This window comes from Dysidea avara, chromosome 2 (assembly GCF_963678975.1).
Source record: "Dysidea avara chromosome 2, odDysAvar1.4, whole genome shotgun sequence".
Classification (NCBI taxonomy): Eukaryota; Metazoa; Porifera; class Demospongiae; order Dictyoceratida; family Dysideidae; genus Dysidea; species Dysidea avara.
Window position 1 is genome coordinate 49,416,928 of NC_089273.1, and position 17,901 is coordinate 49,434,828.

A 17,901-nucleotide genomic window follows, 5' to 3' on the forward strand; every position below is an offset into this window, starting at 1 on the left:
CTTTTAGTCTACTGCAACGAAACAAAGATTCTCCCCTTGAGTAGGCGAATAAGATGATATCCAGGTTTTTTATCATAAGATCCTTTCTTCACAAAGAATAAAGCATTTTAAAATTTTATGAATTTTTTTATCAATTACACAAATATTGTACCCATTACAATGAATGGCTTATACTAAACATTTAGGCTTGCATCATTATGTGAGATTTTTGCAGATCCAGTCACACATGCACTACCACAAATCGACACTTGGCATTGTCAGTGGAAGATTATAGGACACAAAGGTAAGTCTATGATGGATGTACTGTAGGTACTGAGATATGCAAAAAGGCATCAGTCAGGCGAATGCACAACCCAACAATGAAACAATCAAGTCTGTAGCCTTAGCAGTTATCAAGTTATGTTAGTGTGAAGGCATCAGTCAGTCAATCAGTCAGTCAATCAGTCATCAGACAATTCCACTGAATAATTAAAAAAATATTTATATCAACCTATTGGAAGCATTCCAGAAGGCACTTTTGCCAAACTGTCAAGACACCATGAAGGAATGTTTTGGGTGACAGAAAAGCCCAAATTTCATGATCCCTAATAGACAGTACTATTGTACTGTATGAAATAGTACTGTATGATTACATTGCTACACCAGTCCATATACCACATTTATACACCAAACGCACTACAGACACATATTATGTGTGATACCAAGGGTTTATAATACACATCAAACTTAATGTACGTATATACTGTAATCTGCGGCAACACAGTGGTGAATCAGTTGTATACCTATGAAACAATAGCACATAATTTGTATTTGTATTTTAAGGATAAAGGCTTATGCCAGTACATCCATAAACAAAATTAATTACGTACTTAGCTATTCTAATTACCATACAAAATCAAATAAGCAATTACTGTAGCAGTGTTTTAAAATCATTGATTGAGGGAGAATCAACAATAGATTGGGGTAATGAATTCCAGTCATTGATTACTCTGTTACTATAAAAATTAGATCTCATAAGAGTGTCACATGTACAGTACATGTACTTGGATACATGTAGTAAAAATATTTATGCACTCTGTACTATCAAACAGTACGGTAGTACTGTTTAAATAGGGTTTGCATCAAAAGTGACGAGCGCCGCCAAAAATACCGCCTTTAAAAACCAACTTGGAAACTTATTACGCGACGAGAATCACCTTTACGGAATAATATTAGTCCATCTAACATCAAATGAAGCGTAAAAAACAAGAAAACGCTTACTGGCGGCCGGATATAGAATTTTTTTAAATTGGTAAAACTGGAAATTTCGTCTCACTCACTCACTCACGGGAGCCTGTATTACGCGGAATAACGGAATAGCAGCAGTGGTTGGCTTAAAGCACTTCCACAGCCTGCTTTGGGTCTAGCTATTCCTCCTCACGATTTTACTATAGCTTTACGTTTGTGGCTTGGCATTCCTTTGTTCCCTTCTTTACCACTCTGTACTTGTCTATCTGTCATTGACCAGTTTGGTGATCATCTGCTGGGGTGCTCTCATGGTCCCTTGAGGATCCAGCGTCATAATGTTTTAGTGTCTGTTGTACACCATGCCTTGCTCCAAGATCACCCTGGTGTTCTTAGGGAGCAAGGCATTTCATCTGACCAATCTCGTCCTGGCGACATATACCACCCTGACTTTCATCTTGGTCATCCTGCCTATTTTGATCTCTCCGTCAGGAGTACCACTCAGTCTGCTGTCATATCTTCTGCTTCTTCTCAGGCTGGGGTGGCCGCTGCTGTTGGTGAGATAGCTAAGGACAACCAATACCAGGATATTGTGAATGATAATGGAGGAGATTTTATCCCTCTTGTATGTGAGACCTTTGGTGTTTGGTCACCATATGCCCTATCAATTTTAGGATCCATAGCTGACAGAACAACTGTTAGAAACGGTTTACCTAGAAAGTTTGCTAGGCGCCAACTTCTCCAGCAACTATCTGTGACTTTGTGGAGGTACAATGCGAAAATGATACTCCGCCAGTATTCGCTTACTGCTGAGGACGAATTTCCTGACTTTGACATTGGTTAAGTTAAGTATGTAGGTAGTAATAAGTATATAGTTAGGTAATAAGTAGTAGTATGGTCACTATGGTGTAGTTTTCAGTATGTACGTGTGTTATGTCCATAATTATTGTTATTTACAATAGCAGAATTACGGAATAAGCGAAAATCACATTCTAAATATTTTGTTATTGTTTATAGCATCTATAACATTTTTATATACATTCCTCACCGCGTAGAGAACACAATCACGATGGCACCGATCCTCGGGGCGATCTTTAAATATGATATGTACAAAGATATTCACTCTAGAACAATCTAACTAAGCTAAACTACTGTTAGATACACTTCACTACATAATCGCTAGAAAACTAGAAGTTCTTTGTGCTATACTTGCTCGTACCAGCTGTCACACGTGACTAGCTAGCTAGCTAACTGGCCGAATAGTTTAGGACAAAACAATCCACCCCCTAGGTAGCTACCCTGCATGCATGGAATAATCTGACCTTTCTTATAACTCTGTTACCATTTCCTAAAGTGTTTCAAATAAATTCGGAGAATAATACTGCTTTCAGTTCCCAACATCAGAGCTCCAACCTCGGCTCTACCACTTAGTATAACTCTATTAAATTCGGGCAGTTACTCGTGTGTGACAGCTGGTATGAGTAAGTATAGCATAAAGAATTTCTTGTTTTCTAGCAATTGTGTAGTGAAGTGTATTAAGGCCACTCCAAATAAGACTGTAGTTTCCCGTCCTGAGGTTTTCGTTTTTCGGTGCGGGCGGGAGGCTTATTATCATTATTCATTATTAAAGATTCGACTGCTCTATTAGAGTATCTCGATCTTGAGAGGATTTCGAGGTCATGAAAATGGCTTTTTTGCAAGCTAGCAACCATTAGAACCGTTCGTTTTAGGTTTCATCGTGCTTTTTAGCAATGCAAAATAAAAGGCTCCATGAGAAGTTTCCAGAAAGCAGCACAGGAAGTGGTTTTGGAAAATAACGACAATAATGACCATTTAATGCGGGTGCCCAGACGTGATGCGGGCGGAGGAAGGGAAACTACACTCTCATTTGGAGTGGCCTTACAGTGGGAATCCCTAAATTGGCATTAAATCCCTACTTTGGCATTGAACACAAAGTAATTGTTATACCATGCCAAAGTAAGAATTTCCCACTGAGCTATGCTGTAATAGCTACCATTGTTCTTCTCTTGTTTCACTACTTTTTTATTGCTTGGATCCCTACTTCATTTTTTAAATTTGTACTTTTTAATGTAACCGAATTTCGGAAAATCAACCATATGTGCACATTTGACACTTAAAGCTATTCTTAATACCTTAAATTACTAGAAATATTTTTATAACTCTGTTCTGCTCATAATGGCAACCCATTAAACATGAAAATTCTAATTATTTCATGTGCGCCCATATGGGTGATTTTCCAAAATTCGGTCACATAATTATACTAGTTACATATTCAGTTGTAAATGCATTCATATATTATGACAAAATTTTAATATTGGTGACACATGAAAGCAAATGTAACTACACACAATCAGGGATTCACAACAGTGACATCATTCCTATAGTTTTAGGTATGGACAATCCTTGTTACAGGTCCAGACTTACAAGTGGCCATACCTACTGTACATTGAATAATGTAAGCCCACAATGAAAGTTGAACAGAGGATGAAACTGTAACTGTAGCAGACCTGTAACAGATGCAGTCATATCCGTAATGGGAATTGTCCATAGCACACAACCATCTTGAATCCCTATTTTATATGGTTTGCTACAATTAGATGTAACACATGAGAATCAATTAATGCACACCATAAGCTGTAAAACACTTGATGGTAAAACATTCAATACAAATGCAGTAGGACATAAAATCATGTAGTCATTCTTATCACAAAATCTCACAGATTTGCTGCTACAATGCTTGTATTATGATATTGCCATCATGACACTGATGTGAAGGTAACAGGCTATACCAAATACATAAAAAGACCCTTTCGACCTTGAATGGCAGACAACAAAATACTTGCACAGCAGCTAGACCAGTGCTCTACTTTGGTATCCTAATAATAGAATAACACCAGCAGCCATTATTAAGAGGGTATAAATTGACCACTTGGATCAGAAATTACCAACAGGGGTATGATTGATGGTGCCAAGTCCCACAGGTGCACCATGGCATTAGTCACAAGCAATTCATCTAGGAACCATCTATAATTTTCAGCATTTTCACAAGCATACAGAGAGTACTCTCTATTTACCTATCCCCTACCCCTATCCGAAAGCGTACTATCAAAAATGATGCTTTATTGTATAATGAATTATTCAGACTTAACTGAACATTGCTAAATACTATGAACCATTACTTTACATGGGCTACTAAGACCACATTTTTTTTAAATATACAGGTGCCCCTCTAGTGTACTCTCTGTACTCTTGCAAAAGGGCTGAAAATAATGGATGAGCCTAACAACAAACAACTTGAAATTGTCCAGGAGATAGAAAAATCAACATGTACATTATACCGTGATCTAAGTGCATCTGAACAAATTTTGAATGTGTAGGCTTACTTAATTAAAATTATATTTTACATTGATTTGCAATGGTACAAAGTTCAGATAGAAATACTCTAATAGAGCAGTCAACCACTCTAATAGAACAACCATATTTCGTATTTCTCTTAAGAACTGTAAGTAGCTAGCTAGCTACTTTATTTACCTGTGCCAAACAGTAAAAAAATAGTCCAAAATTTTATAACAGAGTGTTAAAATCTGAAAATATTCCTGGAAGCATGCCTCAAGACCCCCAGAACAACATCCATGTCTGTTGTATGCTTCAAATGTCAAATTTGCTCAGTCCCTTAACTCTTTAGTCTGCACCTGATATAGTTACTGTACCAGAAGCAAGCACAGTTAAGCAGCCTACATTATACCTAACATAGTTATAATATTTTTTAAGTGACACCAAGAACTGGTCATTGTTGAGAGGGAACCATTTTAATGCTATTGTAGCATTACAATTACAAGAGCTAAAGTAAAAAGAACAATTATTAATATATCACAGTGATAATTCAGATTGTTAAATCAACAATATTCTGACTGTTGGGTGTTACAAAAAATAAAATAACAAATCTTGTCATTTTGACAGCTATTCAGAGTTATTTTATCAACACTTGTTTGATTAATTTGTGGAATAAAACTGTTGCAAGGCATGTAACCGCTAACTGTTATGATCAAACCATTTTTTTTAAATGGTCCTGTTGACATCGGCTACTTCAATCTGGAAGCAATCGATATGGATTTGTTTTCATTGTCTATGTGGTAGTTGCTATAGTGACATGATGTGTTTAAGTCTAGACTTTCAGAGCAATAGCATTAAGGCCAAGCAAAGTTGATTGCTAGTTTCCCATTTCCACCTGTACAATTTAATGTAGATGTCTCAAAATGTTCATTACATGCATAGTTATTGATTTTCAGAGTTTTAACATTGTATTGATGGGTTATTTTCTAACTATAAAGAATAATGACCTCCCATGCATCACACTTTCAAAATCTTGAAATGAGAAACTAACAATCAACTCTAATGATTGTACAATGTTAGTTCCTGTAAAATCCTCAAATGTACTGGTTGTGTCATTTATTGTTATGGCATGAGCTTTCTGCTTTACTGGCCACACAACTCCACGAGTCTTAATCCAGATGGATAAACAATTTTTATCTTTATAGTATGTTACTACAGAATTATTAATTGCTTGTACAAATATGGGCTTTTTACTCAAGTTAACTAAAACTACAACAATATTCAATGACAGATAACAGTTCAGTATCTCTATTCCACTGCCGAGCAAAATAAGACTTTTGTTGATCATCGAGGCTCACTTCGTTGGTGATGATGAAATACAAGGAATATCTATCGTGAACTATTTTTCGAAATCTATCCTTTTTTGCTTCTGGGTGGCGTTCTTCAAAGTCAAAATTGTAGCCATTGGGATACGGTGTATTAACTGAGTCGGTGAGGTCGAAATCAATTAACTTGGCATTTCCACCATCAGTAAATACGATGTTGGGCAACCTTACGTCAGAATGTACATAGTTGGCATGGTGGAGCAGGTCAAGTGCTTTAGCAACCGGCTTGAAGTCACCAAGAGTAAGTGTTTTATCAGTATTACGAATACCAGGAATATACTGGTATTGTAAAAGTTGGAAACGGCCATCATTTGTTAAGTTTTCAGCTTTCATTCCTTGTAAGTACTTTTCACCAAGAATTTCCTTGACCAACTCTACATTAGGCTTAGTGCCAATGAAAGTATCAAACAGCTTATAAACAAGGTTATCGCGCTTATAAACATTAGGTAAATACAAAACATCTTTCAGTACAACATTTCTCTGAGGCTCAACGTTGAACGACCCCTTACAATTGCAAACAGCACTAACAGCATATTTCAGAGCAGTAAAAAATTTTGCTAAATCTGTTGAATTATCACTCATCACTTCGCAGACTTTAATCGTAGCATGTTTTTTTTCATTTATTGGCCAGCACAAAAACAATGATAATTTGTCTGGCGTGCATGGCATTACAAGCATCGGCTTATACAGTTGAGCAACACTAACAACTGACTGAAAATAACCCAGACTTTCACTGTAAGCCACATTATATTCACAAAGATCCTTCTTGAAGTCAGAAACCAAGATAGGTGAAGATGGTACACCATTTTCCAACTGGGCAATGTAACTATCAGGTCTGTTGCTATGCTTTGAGTCTTTGACCAGTACAGGCTGATGAAGAACACATCCCTCTCGTACATCTTCAAATAAAAATCTGTCCAACGCTTGGGAAAATACAGAAGAATATGTATATTCTAAGCTATCCAACACTTTAGGTTGGTACTGATAAACTTTCATTAAACTCACAAACCTTTCAGAAAACTGTTGAGCAACAGGTATTGGAGAACCAGAATAACTTTCATACATACTTAAACTGAGCCAATTTTTATATACCTCAAACTCTTGAGAGAACTTTGTGATCGTTGTAGGTGGTTCTTTTGCTGCTTGTGAAATAGAGGAGGAATGGAAATACTGTGGAGGGCCTGGTTCAACTTTCCGCAGATACAAACATCTGCTTTCTAAACTTGTATCTAGAATAAATGTGTCGAGATCGTCTATTGCTCTACCCAAACAGTTGTAAGCAGTAGATTGCAGCTTAGCACCAACATTTTTACTGCTCTCCCGAATCACTGTTTGAATACTGTCACAATCATCACTCACGGTTACCTCTTTACCATCAATATTAAGTTTAAGCTCTACATCCTTGAAAATAAGTGGCTCAGTTTTGGAAGTGAAAAGTGACCATATCTCCAGCTTTTGATCAATTCTTTTTCTTTTGTGAAATGCAATTTGAAGACTGTCATTTTCCCGTAATTTAAATATTGCAGTGGATGGGCGACAGAACTTCTCGCAAGCTGGTTTACTTTCAAATTGGATGTAACATGAAAATCTCACGATAGTCAAGGGGTGATCCTGTGATGTTACAATCGTACCCAACTTTGTATACCCTAAAATTCTCCTGTTATATATGGTTATAAGGTAATCATGGAAATCTTCAATTTCAAAGCCCAAGTTCATGAATAGTTGTCTGACAGTTTCGGACGAAGGACACTCGAGACGATCAATAAAATCAACACACTTTACCCATATCTCCACTTCACCTAAGAATGAGGACACATAAGTACTACAAAACACACATAAACATGCTTACCTACTCCGGTACTGCTATGTGAAGATGTCTCCATACGTGGAATATTTTCTCCCTGGATACCAAACAAAACAAGTTGATCAATAAATCACAAGGTTTATATCACAATATAAACTTATTCTTTAATAGTTATACCATGGCCACGGCCCTTGGACACGGACATATATATCAGGCAAATCCTTCATGGCCATGGTACATCAAACAGTAAGTTTGTACTGTTTATGTAAGGACCCTCCCAAATACACAGTACATTTCAACTGCATGAAAACCTGCCCAACTTATATGTCTAAGTATTATTTTAGCACCTTAGGTTATTTTATTCATCCACAAAGTGGTTATTTGGTTTAAAATAGTATACGAATTAACGTTCCAATTTCCGGTCAATCACACCAGGTGTCAGCCTATAATTGAATTTGTCTGGAAATACTGTCCTTTCAAAGTTTATAGTGTTAGCATTGGGCTAGGATGGAGGCCAGACATGATGGTATTGACATGTAATTAAGTTATGTGTTTTTGGCTTGTACTGACCACAAAGGCATGCCCAAGTTAACCTCTGAGGTTAACAGTTTATTATGTTGTGCCAGCCTACTATCAGTCACTCAACAACCAAAGCACATATCGACACGGGACTTTAATGAAATTAAGTGCTCATCATCTGGCAACTCCAAGTTCAACTCCAAGCTCAACTCCAAGTTTGTTGTTACAAACAGCTACATACTTCCTTTCGTTCTCTACAAAGCTTTGAAGGTGTTGGTGTAGAAGAAAGCTTGAGCTACATTCCTGTCAAAATCACAAACAAACAGCAAAAGCACTAGCACATAGAACTGTTAACCCAGAGGTCCCGGGTTTGATTCCTACGCATGACAACTTTTTCTTTTCTTCTCAGCGCCACCTTTTTGTGACACACCGTTTCATGTGTCAGCTATTGACGAAGATTACTCGGCAATCTGTGCACATATTGACACGATTTACACGTGAAATGAAACGTTCACTATCTGGCTACGTCGCAAAGTTTATTGCAAGATTGTACGTGCATTCCTTTGTCCGTTACAGCACCTTGAAGGCCATGATGTAGAGAAAACTTCAGCTGCATTCCATTGCTAACCACACGATAAACAGCTCAGCTGGTAGTGGTTACTGCTGTATAGGGTGTGGGTTCACATCCCACTAGTGACAAAAAAAACCTGTTTTCTTTATTCATTTATTTTTATTTTTTAATTAATTTTTTATACACCTTTTTGGTGCATACTTTTTCTAACTGAACTTTTTCTCTCATAGCAAGTTCATAGCTTCCTGGTATTGCTACACCGCATATAGACTGTTGGAAAAGTATACAGTAGCACATTTGATAAGTATAGGGCAGGCATGGGAAGGCCAATTAGGTGCAGTTTGTATGTTTGTCCCATGTGTTCTATTAGAGTAAGAGCCTTACAGTGCCTGCATGATAAGGACCGCACCACATAATTTGCATATGTCTTAATAATTACTAGTTTAGCAATTCTGCTGTTTAGTTAACCCCATGTTTAACTAGTGCTTGCATGATGGTCGAATAAGGTTTATACAAGAAATAACCATGCATGCATGATACTTTAGGACATGATCTTTAATGTTTCATTCCCAATGCAGTGGTTCATGCCATTGTGGAATGTGAAATAGTCCTGCATGTAGGGCAGGTACCAATGCTAGTGTATTTATAATCTGATTGCCATTAGTACTTTTACTTGTGGTATTCATGATTTTTATTAAGGCACGAACACATGTTAGCTACAAGCGAAACATGCGTTCACACTTGTCGCCTGCCGCTCTTCATTAGGTTACGCTAGGCACGCCATCATCAGCAGCTTGTAACGCCTTGTGATTCCAGCTGGTAACATAGTCCCCTACATAAGCAGCTTACAATTACAATACAAACTACCAGCATACCCTATCACTCGAGAAAACAAGGCACGAACGCATGTTAGCTACAAGCGAAACATGCGTTCACACTTGTCGCCTTATAATAACACTTACTTTTAGACTAATTCACACTAGTGTAACTCTTGATCCATCAGACAATCATTTGCTAACACTTCAGCAACAATTTTAAAGTAAAAAACATGCTGCTCTTCCTCGTGTTCTCTGGCGCAAAACACAGGCGCTTAACATGGATACTACAAGTATGCGTAGTAATGCCAATTATGATGCAACAACCGCATGTGGTTTCTGGGTTGGCACTTAAACGGCTTCAAATATCAGCGAGCACCCTTAAAGTGTGTACAGGGGATAAAGGTGGGCACCACAAGAATAGCGACAAGGGACTTTTGTCTCCTCTACATGATATATGTTTGGGATACAGGGAATCTCTTTCATACATTAATCTTCACAGTAGTGCAGAATGTTTCAAAATGGCAAATGCTTACTACCACATAAATTTGGAGTGCATTCAAAGAAAGCATCCCAGTTTCACTGCAACTCAGGTAGAATGTTCCCCCCATCTGATGTATAAGAAATGCTCACAGATGTGCATTACAACTTTCTGCAACAGGCCATTGGCTACACGTGTTAATGTGGAACACACAAGTTAACATTAACTATATGGACATCAATTTAAGACTGGTTCTTTTTATGTTTTAATCAAAAAGCAGTGATCATGTTATTTAATTAATAAAAATGATAACTAATGTTAATAATAGCTGCTGCAGTAAATCGTGGGATTAAAAAGCTAAGACAGTCAATGTACTGAGCCTCTGGCAGGGCAGATCTGCAAGTAGAATTGAGCGGTATTTGGCATTAGTAGTTAACAACGGTATTAACTTAATACTGGTACGCTATTTAAATAAACCGAATACCGAAAGAAATGTGCCTGCACAAAATGAATGCCAATGAAGTGGACAACGAGGAGAGTAAAGAATAAACTGACAAAGAAGAAGATTGATACAGTGTGACGAAAAGATAAAACTAAATTGGTAGTTTGGGCACATTTCCGTGTTAATGATGGGAAGAACGTTTGTTTGTACTGTTAACAATCAGAAGTAGTGCATGATGAGAACATCTCCAACTTCTTTTCGCAGCTTCGAAGAAAGCATCCAGCTATGTACGACGTGGCAGTCAAGGCTAAAAAGCAGCAGCAGCAGAAAGAAAGAGGAAACACAGCACAAGCCCAAGTACAAGCAACCATGGGCATCAAGGAATCTTTCGCTCAAATGGAGAAGTACAATGAGAAGTCGAAACGATGGAAACAGATTACAGATGCCGACACAATATATTTGGCGAAGAATATGGCTCCATCTATACTGTTGAAAAGTCTGGATTCCAACAACTTGTTGGCACATTTGACAAGCAATATGAGGTACCTTCTAGAAAGTACTTCACCAAGACAGCCATCCCAACTTTGTATAACACTAGTATATTAAAAATTATGAATTTAAAAATGAAGTAGGGTTTCAAGCTATAAAAAGCAGTGAAACAAGAGATGAACAATGGTAGCTATTACAGCATAGCTCGGTGTCAAATCCCTAATTTGGCATGGTATAACAATTATTTTGTGTTCAATGCCAAAGTAGGGATTTCCCACTGAATTATGCTGTAATAGCTACCATTGTTCATCTCTTGTTTCACTACTTTTTATAGCTTGAAACCCTACTTCATTTTTAAATTCATAATTTTTAATATACTAGTTTGTTTAATTTTTTTGTTAAAGCATACAGCTAGCTATAAACGTGTGACTGTTTTATTAGGGTGACTGCTGTATTAGAGTATCTCTAGTCAGCCTGCGAAGTTGTGCTTGCCCCAAAAAGGGGTGTGGTCATTATGGTTTCGATCGATTATTAGACTAGAGTATCTCGAATCAGCCAACTTGAGGGTGTGTGGTCACAAATACAACTAGCGTCGTAAAAGGGGGGTGGTCATCGTGGTCTCGATCGATAGATCGATAATACGTAGGATAAAGAATGGGCGTGACCTTGTTACCTATCGTGGAGTACTGGTACCTCCGTACAGTCGGAGGCCATACAGTAGCGTAGCCTAAGCGCCTTAAATAATTTCGTGGCGTCTATTATGCTGCTTAAAGAAACAGGTGTTGATATGGAAAATTAATGCCTCGGTATGGTTTCGTTGGATGAAGAAGACAAGCAGCCTGACTGAAGATAAAAGAAAAGACAAGGCGCACACTCGTCAGAACCCCAAAAAGCACATCCCACCAGTGAGTTTGTTGTTGTGGCGTAAAATGGTGACCGTGCGCTGCTTCGTTTTGGGCTCTAGGCTTGCGACTGTGGTCAGTGAGTGAGTGAGTGAGACGAAATTTCAAGTTTTGATGATTTTTAAAAAATTCTATATCCGGCCACCAGTAAGTGTTTTCTTGTTTTTAACGCTACATTTGATGTTAGATGGACTAACATTATTTCGTAAAGGTGATTTTCGTCGCGTAAGAAGTTTCTAAGCTGGTTTTTAAGGGCAGTATTTTTGGCGGCGCACGTCACTTTTGATGCAAACCCTACTTAAACAGTACTACCGTACTGTTTGACTACCAGGGATACAGTAGCTGCAGAGATCAGTGATGTGAGGTATTTTTCAGCAACAACAGATTTGTGGAATGAAGCCTAACTTGTCTTACACAGTCCATTTTATTCGTAACTGGAAATTAAGGTCAAGGTGTCTTCAAACCTCATTCATGCCAGAGGATCACACTGGTGAAAATCTAGCAGAAGCTATGAGATGTAGTGTAGAGGCTTGGGAATTGGAAGAAAGCAATCAGGTTTGCTTGACAACAGATAGTGGGGCCTATATAGTGAATGCGGCATAAAGACTGGACTGGATGAGACTGTCTTGCTTTGGTCACAACCTACATGGTGCTATTACCAATTCTATCAAGAGTGATGATCGATGTACAAGAACTTTAGGACTAGCTAGTAAGATTGGCTGACCTTAAGCATAGGTGACCGTATCAGACAGGTGTCTATCTGCAAGGTATTCAGATATTTCTGTGATCTTCTAGGGCGTGGTTGCTAGTGATGATACAACCCAGTGATTTCAATTGTGGGTTATAAAATTGTCGTCCTTGACTCAGGTGTTTACTTTGCATGAATTTGATGGTAGGACCTGTGACTTACAAGTTTGACCACCGTCACAGATCTATCCGCAGTACATGCCTGTGTGTCACCCCTTGCCACTGCCCTCGTTAGCTGCTAACAGTATGCAAGGACTAGCCCACAACGTACTTATGCACCTATCAATGTTAACCGACACACCCCACCCCTGGAGGTCCCCATACACCAACTGGGGATTTGACATCTACGTCTTACCCCATCCCTGGAGCTTTTGACAGCAGAAGTATAAATTATTTTTATACGTAAATCAAATCCCCTATAGAAATCTTTCTTATGAGGTGGGGACACAGTGGGGGTATTGATGAGTTTCCTTGCCCCAGTACTGGGAAATTTGACACTAGAATTTGTCAAATCCTCACCCTACCACAGTTGAGGAGGTGGGGCATTACATGGATAGGTTCATTACAATTTCCACTTATCAGATAACTTTATTGCCGAGAGTAATCGAAGAGAGGATGGTCCACACTTGCCTTCTGTGATAGTCCTGTTGTGTATAACTATACAGGTGGTATACATTTTGGCCAAGTATTCTAATTTATTAGTGCATGCTTTATCTTTGTGTTTCATATTTAAAACGAGAGACAGAACCGAGATTACCAGCAGTCATAGTTCAAACATTGAAATCTCTCCAACATTGTAAGAGCTAGTTTACTATTAGAAAGCCTGTTTTCAGCTCAGTGTGCGTGGAATAAAGTAGGCCATCTTAAATAAGTGGGTGGCTAGTTTACTGCTGTCCTCAAAGATACTCAAGACTTTATTTATCAAACGATCTTTTGAACAAATCATTGATGTTCTTGCTACTGACATGGATACATCACATGCTCCCACCCAACCGAGTACACCCTCTCCTCACTTTCATGGTCTTAAACCAATTGAAGCTGTTGATGAGTTGAACAGTGTAAACCCATTCATAAGCTCACTGAGCCTACAGAAGTGAAGTGAACAAATGAAGTAGTAACACACCTGTGTAAGAAAAAATTAGACATTTTACATTACGTTTTCAACTACAGAATTTTTATAAAAAAATTTATTTAACAGAATTTTCTAGTGACTGACGGACTGACTGACTGATACCTTCAGACAAGCGTAACTCGATAACGGCTAAGACTATGGGCTTGATTTTGTAACTGTTCGATGTCTCTTCAGCCTGACAGGTGTCTTTTGGCATACAGTGGTACCTACAATGCATTCTTCGTGGACTTACCAGTGTCCTCCTTTGTGTCCCATTCATCTTTGCTGACAGCGAAAAGTGTCAATTTGGTGATAGCATGTGATGGCTTCCCTTTGTAACGAAAATCGTCCGTATTTGTCATAGTGGCTATTTTGATAGCAGAGGTGCTTTTCAAACAGTTCTTGATTCGTACTGCTGTGTAACGAATTGAATATATAGCCGACAACGAAGCATAATGGATACTTCACTTTTCAGACGATAACTGCGAGGATAATTGATATAAAGGGGCATGCGGCACCATTTCTTTCGGTATGCATCTATTAGTGCTGCACCAATGATCGGTTGAATTATCGGTAACAACCAATATTAGCTAATTTTACAAGTATCGGTATCGGCTACGAAGCGGAAATAATTTGCCGATTAACCGAAACCCACAATCAATTGTTAAATTGATGGCAATGAACAGGTGAAAGTAAAGAAGGTGGTGAATGTAGCAGTAAGTGGTTTGCTGTAACTATTTTGGCTTGCTTGTTTGCACAAGTATGGTTGCAAGGCTATAATAGGCTGTGTATATTTATCGGCCGCCCACGCAATTAGTTGATCACTCTTCACAAAGGGTCTGTAGTCCCACTAAAAACACTGTTTGATACACTGGCTTAGCTGTTTTATAACTACTTGGCTTCCTTTTCCATGAAAGGAGATAGTAGCAAAACTGTATAAAACATTGTAAAAGTCGGACGCCCACGCAATTAATTAATTGATTACATTATCATTACAAATGCAGTTTATACACATAAACTTTAGGTGATTTTCTGCTCCTCCTCCTCCTCTGTTCTGAAGAATTGAAGAATATCGGTAAATATCAGCATATCGGTTACAGGAATAGGGAAACAATCGGTATCGGCAAATGTAAAAAAATGCATATCGGTGCAACACTAGCATCGATTGCACAGGTGCTTTTCAAACAGTTCTTTATTCAAATGCTACGTAATGGGTTGAGCATACCTGACAACGAAGCGTAATAGATACTTTACTTTTCAGACGACAATTGGTGCGTGCAGTGCCATTTCACATGCGGCATGCGTGGGTTCAACCGGTAATAAATTATTTACAAAAAAAATTACCGTAAGTTCTCTAAATATTCGACACCCTAATTACAATAGGGAAATAATTTCTCTAAAAAAATTTGGCAAGTATGCCACGTTGAGCAGTAAGTCTGCACCTTCATGTTGTCAGATACTAGTAGTGAAGCTATCTTTTTATCTCTTTGTGAATCTGATGATGAGTATAAGCGCCGAAGACGCGAAGGAGCGTGATACTAGTGGTTCCAACATTTGACTAATTATTTAAACCTCAGTTCACGTAGGGCATTCATCCTATATTCACTGCTACTCAGTGATTTATTGCATCATCACCATCAAGCTGTTTATCTTCAAAGGAAGCCATGATGAGTCTAAGTACTTGTGTGCTATTTGTAAACTAAAAGAGACTGAACAACTCTTAACAATGAACTAAGTAGCCATATGTTTTGTAAGCTCTCTGTGCTGTACTGAGGACCAGAAACAGAGCTGTGTTGAAATAATTCTTTTAATTACCCTACCAGTATTACTGACACTCTATGGCTGCATATTAACTGCTAGCACCTGTTAACATAACCAAGCACAGCCCAGGAAATTACTGCTCTCTTTATAAGGACATGTTTCATTAACAAAAGATAGAACACAGCTATACCCTGAGTGTTACGCTCCTTCGTGCCTCTGGCGCTTATAACCTCCTGGTATGATAAAACTAGTGACGAGAAATCAAGAGACTCACTGTCAGGTGGCGAAATTGAAGATTGTACTATAACGAATGTTGAACCACGCCAACTAAACCATGGTGACAGTAGTGTGGATTCAGATATTGAATGTATTGGGGTTGAGTTACCTAAGCCACCTAGCCTTAAACGGCAACGCAAGACCATACTGGATTACTTTCCTAAAGAAACTGCACCCGGCTCGTCCCAACGTGAATATCCAGAATTTCTTCGGAGGTATGAGCCAACGGATGTACCATGTCGACCTGCCCGTGGAAGCAAAAGTAACTCACAGAAAAAGCTGTCTCCAAATGATCTCGCTAGTGCTTCACGTCAAGACAGTATTTAAAGCTCTCCCCACTGTGGTAAAGAAAAACGTTGGTCATACAAAACATACAGTCTCAGTCAAATAATAACAGTTGTACAATATGCTCAGAGTATGCTGCTAGCATGCGCTATAAAGTAGCCCAATCAACTATCTATGGATGGAAAGATGTCGATAAAACTCCTGCTGCTGGTGCAAAAGCTAAAAGGAAGTTTCCATCCTCCAGGAAAGGGAAGCATTTGAAGAAAGGTGCTGGTTGACCCACGACATATTCTAAAGAAATTGATGAAAATTTGCTAGCTTGGGTATTAAAGCAAAGAGACCTGCACTTACCAGTTTGAAGGTTGGAGTTAAAGCTCAAAGCTAAAGCATTAATCTATCCAACTTACCCAAATTTTAAAGCCTCTAATGGTTGGGTAGAGAAGTTTATGTGCCGTCACTCTTTGTCTCTAAGGTTAGAATGCCATTGCCCAATCTCTGTGTTGTGTGATTTGAAATTATTGTGTTAAATCATGTCATTCTTTTATCCTATAGGGCAAAGACCAGCATACAACAGAAATTGCCTGCACAGTTTGAAAACCAGCTGGAGAGCTTTGTGAAGCAAGTGAAAGAGTTGCGGAAAGCACACAGTTTTTCTCCAGAATTGATCATCAACATGGATGAGACTCCATTATATTTTGACATGCCTGCATCTCGCACTATTCATAAAAAGGGAGAAAGGCAAATCAGAGTCAAGTCAACCGGCGCAGAAAAATGACATTTTACAGTCGCATTATCTTGTACTGCATCAGGAAAAATGCTTCCTCCAATGATTATCTTCAAAGAGAAAAGAGCACTGAAGAAATTGCATGTTCCAAAAGGAGCTGTTGGTATGGTTCAGAAAAAGGCGTGGAATGATGCACCATTGACTAAAGTGTGGATCAAGAGAATATTGACTAAATACACTCAGAAAAGACATGCTTTGCTTGTCTGGGATACCTTTTTGGGTCACATGACTGAGGATGTATCAGAATTACTGTCCAGACACAATGTGACATCAGCAGTTATTCCAGGTGGGTGTACTAGTATGGTGCAACCACTGGATGTTTGCTTGAACAAGCCATTCAAAGGCTTGTTTCGGAACAAGTGGATGGATTATATGCAGCAAGCCATATCTCAAAATGAAGCAAGTTGCACAAAGCCCACAAATAAACAACAAGTTGTAGATTGGGTTGTTCAGTCCAGTGACAGTCTTGGTTCAAAAGAAGTTGTCAAAAAGTCTTTCTTAGTGTGTGGAATAACAAATGCTTTAGATGGCTCATAAAATAGTTTGATTTGTTGCAGCAAAGAGCTTCCAGATATGCGCATTGCTTATGGAGTTACAGTTGATGATGACAGTGCATCAGAGAGTGATGATCCTTTCAACAGTTGTGATCATACACTAGCAGCAGCAGATTGGAGAGTGATAACACTACTTTACTATTACTATTATAAATTTAAAAATAAAGTAGGAATCCAAGCGATAAAAAGTAGTGAAACAAGAGAAGAACAATGGTAGCTATTACAGCATAGCTCGGTGGGAAATCCCTACTTTGGCACTGAACACAAAATAATGGCTATACCATGCCAAAGTAGGGATTTCCCACCAAGCTATGCTGTAATAGCTACCACTGTTCTTCTCTTGTTTCACTACTTTTTATTGCTTGGATTCCTACTTTATTTTTAAATTTATAATTTT

The 17,901-nt window shown here is 38.4% G+C and overlaps 1 protein-coding gene across 1 annotated transcript in view; it reads right to left on the reverse strand.

Annotated features, from left to right (window-relative positions):
• Positions 1 to 5,184: 5,184 nt before the first annotated feature.
• The window catches only part of LOC136247543 (uncharacterized), a 42,800-nt gene continuing 30,083 nt past the window's right edge, over positions 5,185 to 17,901 (reverse strand). Inside the window, exons 3-4 of the mRNA XM_066039300.1 lie at positions 7,813 to 7,864; positions 5,185 to 7,762 (exon numbers count right to left, since the gene is read on the reverse strand). Coding sequence (XP_065895372.1) covers positions 5,838 to 7,762; positions 7,813 to 7,864 — 1,977 coding nt within the window. The 3' untranslated portion in view covers positions 5,185 to 5,837. The remainder of the gene's footprint in view (positions 7,763 to 7,812; positions 7,865 to 17,901) is intronic.